Source organism: Microtus ochrogaster, chromosome 8, assembly GCF_000317375.1.
Source record: "Microtus ochrogaster isolate Prairie Vole_2 chromosome 8, MicOch1.0, whole genome shotgun sequence".
NCBI classification, from domain to species: domain Eukaryota; kingdom Metazoa; phylum Chordata; class Mammalia; order Rodentia; family Cricetidae; genus Microtus; species Microtus ochrogaster.
Genome location: NC_022015.1, coordinates 73,626,486 through 73,635,374, shown reverse-complemented (window position 1 = coordinate 73,635,374; position 8,889 = coordinate 73,626,486). Strand labels below are relative to the sequence as shown.

General features: G+C 43.3%; 1 protein-coding gene across 1 annotated transcript in view; it reads left to right on the top strand.

Annotated features, from left to right (window-relative positions):
• Positions 1–8,889, top strand: part of Armh3 (armadillo-like helical domain containing 3) — a 206,356-nt gene that overhangs the window by 7,413 nt on the left and 190,054 nt on the right. Inside the window, exon 2 of the mRNA XM_005352384.2 lies at positions 7,306–7,418. Within this exon, the coding sequence (XP_005352441.1) occupies positions 7,317–7,418 (102 nt within the window). The 5' untranslated portion in view covers positions 7,306–7,316. The remainder of the gene's footprint in view (positions 1–7,305; positions 7,419–8,889) is intronic.

The following is an 8,889-nucleotide window of genomic DNA, read 5'->3' as shown; positions in this document are numbered from 1 at the left end:
CTGTAGACCAGGCTGGTCTCGAACTCACAGAGATCCGCCTGCCTCTGCCTCCCGAGTGCTGGGATTAAAGGCGTGAGCCACCATCGCCCGGCTAACAGAGGCTTTCTTGATTGAGATCGATACCAAAAAGCCCATTGCACTATGGACTGTGCTACCCCCAGGCAGCTGGTCCTAGGTCGTATAAAAAAGCAGTCTGAGCAAACCATGGGGAGCAAGCTAGTGAGCAACAATGTGCTGAGCCTTGGCTGTCCTCAAACAGCTCTGTAGACCAGGCTGGCCTCAAACTCACCGAGACCCACCTGCCTCTGCCTCCCCTAGTGCTAGGATTAAAGGTGTACACCACCACTGCCTGGCTGCATCAGTTCTTAATCTTCCCTACTGTAGCTTTAGAGCCTGTCCTGGAACTAGCTCTTGTAGACCAGGCTGGCCTCAAACTCATAGAGATCTACCTTTTTCTGCCTCCTGAATGCTGGGATTAAAAGCGTGTGCTACCACCGCTTGACTTTCAGAACTCTAAAAGTATCAAAGATTAAAAAAAAATTAGCTGGGTGGTGGTGGTGCACGCCTTTAATTCCAGCATTTAGGAGGCAGAGGCAGGTAAATCTCTCTGAGTTTAAGGCCAGCCTGGTCTATAAAGTGAGTTAGTTCCAGCACAGCCAGCGCTGCTACACAGAGGAAACCCTGTCTCACCCCCCCCCCCACAAAACAAGCTCAAAGATTTATTATGTATGTGTAAATATGTGTGTCTATGAATATGTGTGTATACGTGCTGAGGCCAGAAGTGTGGAAGCCAGAAGATAACATCAGATGTGAAACTGGAGTCGTAGGCTGGTGAGCCTCCTGTGTGCATAATGGGAACCAAACTGTGAGAGCAGCCAGCAAGCTCTCCTAATGACCGAGCAGTTTCTCCAGTCCCCAAAACATTTAAAAGATTGTCCCATTAATTAATTAATTAATTAACTTAGTGGAAATCAGACGACAGCTTTCAGGAATTGGTTCTCTTCCATCATGTGGATCCTAGGGATCAAACTCAGGTTGTCAGGGTTAGTGGCAAACACTTTTTCCTACTGAGCCACCTTGCCAGCCCTTGAATTCTTTTATAGATTTGCAAAGCAGGTACAGGGAATATAACTCTGTGGTAGAGCACTTGTCTCTAATGTACAAGGTCCTGGGTTCATAGCTCCATAGAACAAAACAAACCCAAACAAGCAAAGCTTAGAAACAATAGCCTCAGCCGGGTGATGGTGGCGCACGCCTTTAATCCCAGCACTTGGGAGGCAGAGGCAGGCGGATCTCTGTGAGTTTGAGGCCAGCCTGGTCTACAAGAGCTAGTTCCAGGACAGGCTCCAAAGCCACAGAGAAACCCTGTCTCGAAAAACCAAAAAAAGGAAAAAAACAACCAAAAACACAATATCCTCTACACTTTCAGAAAGGGCACACCCTGACCCAGGGCCCTAGTGCTTCTGTCTGCGCATGTGAGTATATTCAGATCCTGGGTCTTTGCAGCTGACTTTCCCTCCATCTCTAAGTCTTCCCTAGAGGTTGAGTTCAGGAGACTGGTATCGCTTTCTCGGTGAGACTTGCTTTAATCTCCTAGCAGTTCCCTTGGCTGACTTCTTCAAGGCTCTTGGAGTTGTCTCACCTCCTTGCTTTTCCCTCCTCTTGTGGGATGAAAATTCTATCTGCAGGCATTTTTTAAACTTATTTTTTAGCGTTTTTGAGATAGGGTTTCTCTATGTTGCCCTTGCTGTCCTTAGAACCTGTTCTATAGACCAGGCTGGCCTCAAACTCAGAAATCCGCCTGCCTCTGCCTCTCAAGGGCTGGATTAAAGGTGAACACCACCAGCTGGCTATGCAGGCATCCCCTTTTGTTCTGTTTGTGCAGTGCCCCTGCTGCTTGACACCTAAAGGGCGCTGGCTGTGCATCTGTTGAATGAATAAATGGCGGCTTACTCCGCAAGTACTTTACTTCCTAAAACATGGATGTGGGGATTTACTTAGATTTTCTCTTCTTTCCTAATTTTTTTTTTTTTTTTTTTACTTCGCTGAGTTGGTTGTGGTGCCTGGGACTGAACCAAGGGCCCCATACAGTCCAGGCAGGGCGAGCACTCGGCATTTAACCACAGTTCTAGACTCTTAAAGGTGTACGCCACTGCCCTGCTTAGTCTCTCACTTTAACAGATTTGCTTTAACTCTTTGGTTATATGATCAAAATGCTTTAAGATACTTTACTTCGGGCTGGAGAGATGACTCAGAGGTTAAGAGCACTGACTGCTCTTCCGGAAGCCCTGAATTCAATTCCCAGCAACCACATGGTGGCTCACAACCATATGTGATGAGATCTGGTGCCCTCTTCTGACCTGCAGGCATACATGGAGGCTAAACACTGTGTACATAATAAATAAATAAATCTTTAAAAAAAAGATACTTTACTTCACATCTGGTTATAGGAGTTGCCCGCCCCCCAGATTTATTTATTTTTCTGGGGGGTGGTGGTAGGGCTGGGGTTGATTATGGTGTTTCATGAAGTCTGGGTTGGCCTCAAGGTCACTAAAAACCTGACACCTTCAACTGAATCACATCTCTCACCTCAAGAGACTTTCCTCTTTTCTTTTTTCTTTATTTATTTATTTTGGTTTTTCGAGACAGGGTTTCTCTGTGGCTTTGGAGCTTGTCCTGGAACTAGCTCTGTAGACCAGGCTGTCCTCGAACTCACAGAGATCCGCCTGCCTCTGCCTCCCGAGTGCTGGGATTAAAGGCCTGCGCCACCATTGCCTGGCGACTTTCCTCTTTTTAAAATTATAAATTTCTATTTTTTAAAATTTATTTACTTTTTTTTTTTTTCAAGATAGAGTTTCTATTTGTAACACCCTGGCTGGCCTGGATTTTACTTTGTAGACTAGGCTGGCTTTGAACTCATAGAGACCTGCTTGTCTCTGCCTCCCAAGTGCTGGGATTAAAGGCATGGACTACCATGCCCGGTTTCTTTGTTTCTTTTTATGTGTATGTCTGTGTACCATGTGTGTGCCTGGTGCCTGCGGAGTCCAGAAGAGGACATAGGATCCTCTGAGATGGGAGTTACAGACAGTTGTGAGCTACCACATGGGTGCTTGGAATTGAACCTGTGTCCTCTGGAAAAGCAACAGTTTTGTTAACTGCTGAGCCATCTTTCCAGCTCCAGGATATGGCATTGTAAGTTTTTTGTTTGTTTGTTTGGTTTTTTTTTTTTGGTATAACATTTTTTTAAAATTTTTTTATTTATTATTTATAAGTTTATTATGTATTCAGTGTTCTGCCTGCATGTATTCCTGCAGGCCAGAAGAGGGCACCAGATCAGATGGTTGTGAGCCATCATGTGGTTGCTGGGAATTGAACTCAGGACCTCTGGAAGAACAGCCAGTGCTCTTAACCTCTGAGCCATCTCTCCGGCCCCTTGGTATAACATTTTAAAGATTATTTGTTTGTTTGTTTTTGAGACGGTTTCTCTGTAGCTTTTGGAGCCTGTCCTGAACTAGGTCTTGTAGATCAGGCTGGCCTCAAACTCAAAGAGATCTGCCTGCTTCTGCTTCCCAAGTACTGGAATTAAAGGTGTGCACCACCACCGCCCGGCAAATTTATTTATTTTTTTTTAAATTTCATTTTATATTTCAGTCACTGTTCTCCCTCCCACCCCTCCTCCTGCCCCACGGTATTGCAAGTTCAATTTTAATTCCCGAGATCCAAAGGAAAACCTGTGAGAATTTTACACTTCTTATGAGTCTCCCACCACCAAACCCTAATGTGCTGAGTTCCATGGGCAAGAGTGCGGGAGGAGCAGGTTCCGTGTTCTCTTTCAAGTCACTTACTGAGCAGTTTGGGTGGCAAACTCCAGTTGCCTGTGATGATGACAGAGACTGTTGAGTTGAGACCCTTGGCTGGATTCTTCTTGCCTCAAGTGGTAAGGAGAACGATTAAAATAATTTCTTTGGAAATTTGGTAGATTGGATTAGAATTATTTTTTTCCTCTTCTTTTATTCCCTTTCGCTTATTAGAAAGTATTGATTGTGAAATAGAGAGAGTTTATTAGATTTGGAGTGGACATTGATTAGCTGTAACCCAGTTATTGATCCTCATAGGGGAAGTTGGTAAACACGTGCTTTTTACATTGTAGGAACTTGTGGCCTTGATGTGCCGCTAATCAACTTGTTGAAGCTGAGCACATATGAGATCTATATCCACTTTGAGTAGAATTGCATTGTTTGTGATTTATTTAAATAGGATTCTCTTGGTTTCCAATTTATTTTCCCTAGATAAGGACATCCTCCTCTTGACAACCTGTTGAAGCCACACAGGACTGTTCTGAGCAAGAGCTGTATTTCATGTTTAAGACAGAGCCAGCATCAACACAGTGGAAATTGTTTGAGTCTTGTTTTTTAATTTTTTTCCTCAGTTTTCTTGAGGTTATAATAAACTTAAAAGCTTAGTGAAATAGTAGAAAGAGGTCTTAACTAAACTTTTAGGTCAGACATCGGACTTTTTATTGTTGTTGGTGCTACAAACTCAGAACCTTTATATGTCAGGTTGGCGTTTAACCTACTTTGTACTGAGAATGATCACAAATTCTTGATTTTGTCTCCATTTTAGATTCCTCTGTTGAGAGTTCTCTGTTTAGGTCTGTACTCCATTTTTTTTAAATTGGATTATGTGATCTTTTGGTGTCCAATTTCTTGAGTTCTTTGTATATTTTGGAGATCAGACCTCTGTCTGATGTGGGGTTAGTGAAGGTCTTTTCCCAGTCTGTGCCTGTCATTTTATCTTATTGACCATGTCCTTTGCTTTAGAGAAGCTTTTCAGTTTCAGGAGGTCCCATTTATTAATTGTTTCTCTCAGTGTCTGTGCTGCTGGCGTTATATTTTAGGAAGTGGTTCCCTATGCCAATGTGTTCAAGTGTACTTCCCACTTTCTCTTCTATAAGGTTCAGTGTGGCTGACTTTATGTTGAGGTCTTTGATCCATTTGGACTTGAGTTTTGTGCATGGTGAGGATATGGGTCTATTTTCATTCTTCTCATGTTAATATCCAGTTGTGCCAGCACCACTTGTTAAATATGCTTTCTTTTTTCCATTTGATATTTCTTCTTCTTTGTCAAAGATCAGGTGTTCGAAGATGTGTAGATTGATATCTGGGTCTTCTATTCAGTTCCAATGGTCCTCCTGTCTGTTTTTATGCCAATATCAGGCTGTTTTCAGTACTGTAGCTCTGTAGTAGAGTTTGATTGTGATGCCTCCAGAAGTTCTTTTATTGCACAGTATTGTTTTGGCTATCCTAGGTTTTTTTCTTTTTTTTAAAAAAAATATTTATTTATTTATTATGGATACAGTATTCTGTTTGCATATATGCCTACAGGCTAGAAGAGGGCACCAGACCCCATTACAGATGGTTGTGAGCCACAATGTGGTTGCTGGGAATCGAACTCAGGTCCTTTGGAAGATCACACAATGCTCTTAACCTCTGAGCCATCTCTCCAGCCCCCGGTTTTTTTGCTTTTCCAAATGAAGTTGAATACTGTTCTTTTGAGGTCTTTGAAGAATTTTGCTGGGATTTTGATGGGCATTGTGTTGAATCTATAGCTTGCTTTTGGTTGGATGCATCTTTTACTTAAGTAAAATTTTGGTTTTGATTTGAGAGGTAGTGTATATTTTCAAAATTCATTTTACAGAATTAGTTCAGTTGCTTTGGATTTCTCTAGAAGAAAAAACAGGCTTTTCTCTAGTGTCTGCTGTTTGTCCTTGCATGGGCTTAGGTTTCATGCAGAGAGCTCAAGGTTTAAGAGCAAGGGGACTTGGTTAATACTAAAAACAATGAGGGAGGTGAGGGAATGCACTGGAGATCTGCGGGATTTCAAGTCTCAGTTGAAAAATATTGAGTTCCTTAAAGTAAGATGTGACAATTTGGGCACGATGCTAGAACCGGGCAATAGGTCGGAGTTTGACCTACAATAGTGTTATAAATACATACAATTACGTTTGATAAGTAGTATATTACCATTTTGAAGTCAGTTTCGTTTTTGGCTTCTTAACTGCTGTTTTCTGCTTAAACAGTGTTTGCAAAGGAATTCCTGAAGACAGTTAAGTGCAGTGTGATTTATGAGGCGGTGAAGGCCGAGTGCTTTGCAGTGATGAGGACCCGCTCTCGCGGGGAAATCGATGGAACACATCAGCCTGTAGCACACTTCCTGCCCTAATGGTCCTCAGCTCGATCAATATTTGAAATTTAGCTTCCCCATCCTTTTGTGGGCACTGTGTGCTTCGCACTCTTCCTCCGTCACCCTCAGAGATGGGGCCGACTTTTATAGATGGAGCCAGTTACCCTTTCCTGCTCAGGTTAGGTCAGCTTGAGGCTTTAACCACTGGCATAGTTTAAGGATTTAAATGCATTGTGCTGTAGGCCAAGTAATATTTTAAGTTTTCACATTACCTGGTCTTGGGAAGGGTATTGAACTAATAACATAGTTATTTACCATTTATTCCGCCTAAAACAGTCCCCGTTGAGAGATCACTCAGTGGGTTCTGTGTTCTGGCACTGACCTTGCCTGCCTGCTCTCCCTCCCTCCTGCTCTCCCTCCCTCCTGCTCTCCCTCCTTCCTGCCCTCCCTCCCTCCTTTTCTGCCCTCCCTCCCTCCTGCCCTCCCTCCCTCCTGCCCTCCCTCCCTCCTGCTCTCCCTCCCTCCTGCTCTCCCTCCCTCCTGCCCTCCCTCCCTCCTTTTCTGCCCTCCCTCCCTCCTGCCCTCCCTCCCTCCTGCCCTCCCTCCCTCCTGCTCTCCCTCCTTTTCTGCTCTCTGTTTTTTGTCTTTTTTCTTTTCTTTCTTTCTTTTTTTTTTTTTTTTAAGGTAGGGTTTGCACAGAGCTCAGGCTGGCCTTGAACTCTGTGTGACTAAGAATGACCTTGAACCTTTAATCCTCTTGCCTCCCCCTGACCCCCAGCTCCCAGATTACAGGCAGGTGCCACCAATGTTCTGAATTACATTTTTAAATGAATTTTGTTTTTTTTTTTTAGAGGCATTTCAGATTCATAGCAAAATTGAGAAGAAGGTGGCAGGAGTCCATCCATTTTGTGATTCTGCACACCCGCAGCCTGTCCTGTTTTGTGTTTGTTACAGTAATGAATCTCTATTGACTCAGACATATTACCCAGAGTCCGTGTTTGCATTAGTTGTGTTCTTGCTGCTGGGTGTTCTGTGGGTTTGAGCAAACGCATCTCGACATAGCTCTTCTGTTATGGTGTCATACTCTTAGTGTCCTAACTGGTGTCTCACCCTACCCTACAGGTTCTCTAGCCATGGCACAAGTAGAGAAACGAGGAGGCTTGCTCCGGAAATCTTCAGCCTCAAAAAAACCATTAAAGGAAAAAGTGGTGCTGATGTATGATGAGATTTTTATGGTAAGCCCTGTTAGACTGCACAGCTAGATTGACTCTTTGTTTCTTTAGAAAATTTTAAAATTGTGTTTACCTATTTATTTCTCTGTGTACACATGTTTGTTTGAGTAAGGGTGCAAGTGAACACAAGCCATATGAGTGTGTAAGTCAAATGATAGCCTGCAGCAGTCCCTTTACTGTCTGGGTCTGAGAATTGAACTCAGATCATCAGGTATGAACTACACCTAACCTTGACTCTTCAGTTTTTTAGTCCAAATAATCTTTTTTTTTAAATTTATTTATTTTATGTGCATTGGTGTTTTCTTTGCATATATGTCTGTGTGAGGGTATCAGATCTTGGAGTTATAGACAGGTGTGAGCTGCCCTGTTTTTACTGGGAATTGAACCCTGGTCCTGTGGAAGAGCAGTCAGTGCTCTAAACCACTAAGCCATCTCTCCAGCCCCAGTCCAAATAATCTTAATCAGAAATAATCTTATTGGGGCTATAGAGATGGCTCAGTGTGGACCAACTTTGCTGTCTACTCATGAAGACCAGAATTTGGATCCCCAGCACCCATTTAAAAATCTGGATGGGTACAGCAGCCCACCTGTAGTCCTTGGATTACAGGTGCTTAGAGACAGAGACAAGGGCTCTCCTGGGCAAGATGGCCAGCTGGACTAGCCAAATTAGTGATCTCTGGGCTTAGCTAAAGACCCTGCCTCCGTAAGTAATGATTGAAAAAGACATGTCACCTCTGTTTTTGACTTCCATAGGTTCATTTACAGATACACACCAGAGTCTTTGTATTTACCTGTACATGCAGATATGCTTACATGTATGCACACCATATACATAGAGATGTTTGTTCCCACCCAAACAACCAACAAACAATGCTCCCAATCATTTCTGTTTGCCTCCTCTACCAGGTATGTAAGTCTAGCCCTCAAGAGCCTGAGCCAAGGACTGGAGAAAAGTCCCAGTGGTTAATAACACTGGTTGTTCTTCCAGAGGACCCAGATTTGATTCCCAGGACCCATATGATACCTCAATCATTTGTAGCTTTAGTCCTGGGCAGTCTGACGCCTCTTGCCTCCATGGGCATCGGAATACACTTATACATACAGATCTGTACACATCTGTACACATAAATAAAATTTAAAAAAACACTGCGACAAAATCATTAGATGTTTCAGGCCAGCATGGCTGTATTGTAAATTACAGTTCATTGTACGCTACAGAGTGAGACTCTGCTCAGAAAACAAATAGTAACAACAACAAAGATGGTTAAGTAGAGGCTCGCCTGAGTTTGTTGCCTAGCACCATATAAAAGTAGTCATGGTAGTGCATTTGGGAGATGGGGTAGGTAGAAGGATCAGAAGTTCAAGATTGGGGCTGGAGAGATGGCTCAGTTTTTAAGAGCATTGCCTGCTCTTCCAAAGGTCCTGAGTTCAATTCCCAGCAACCACATGGTGGCTCACAACCATCTGTAATGAG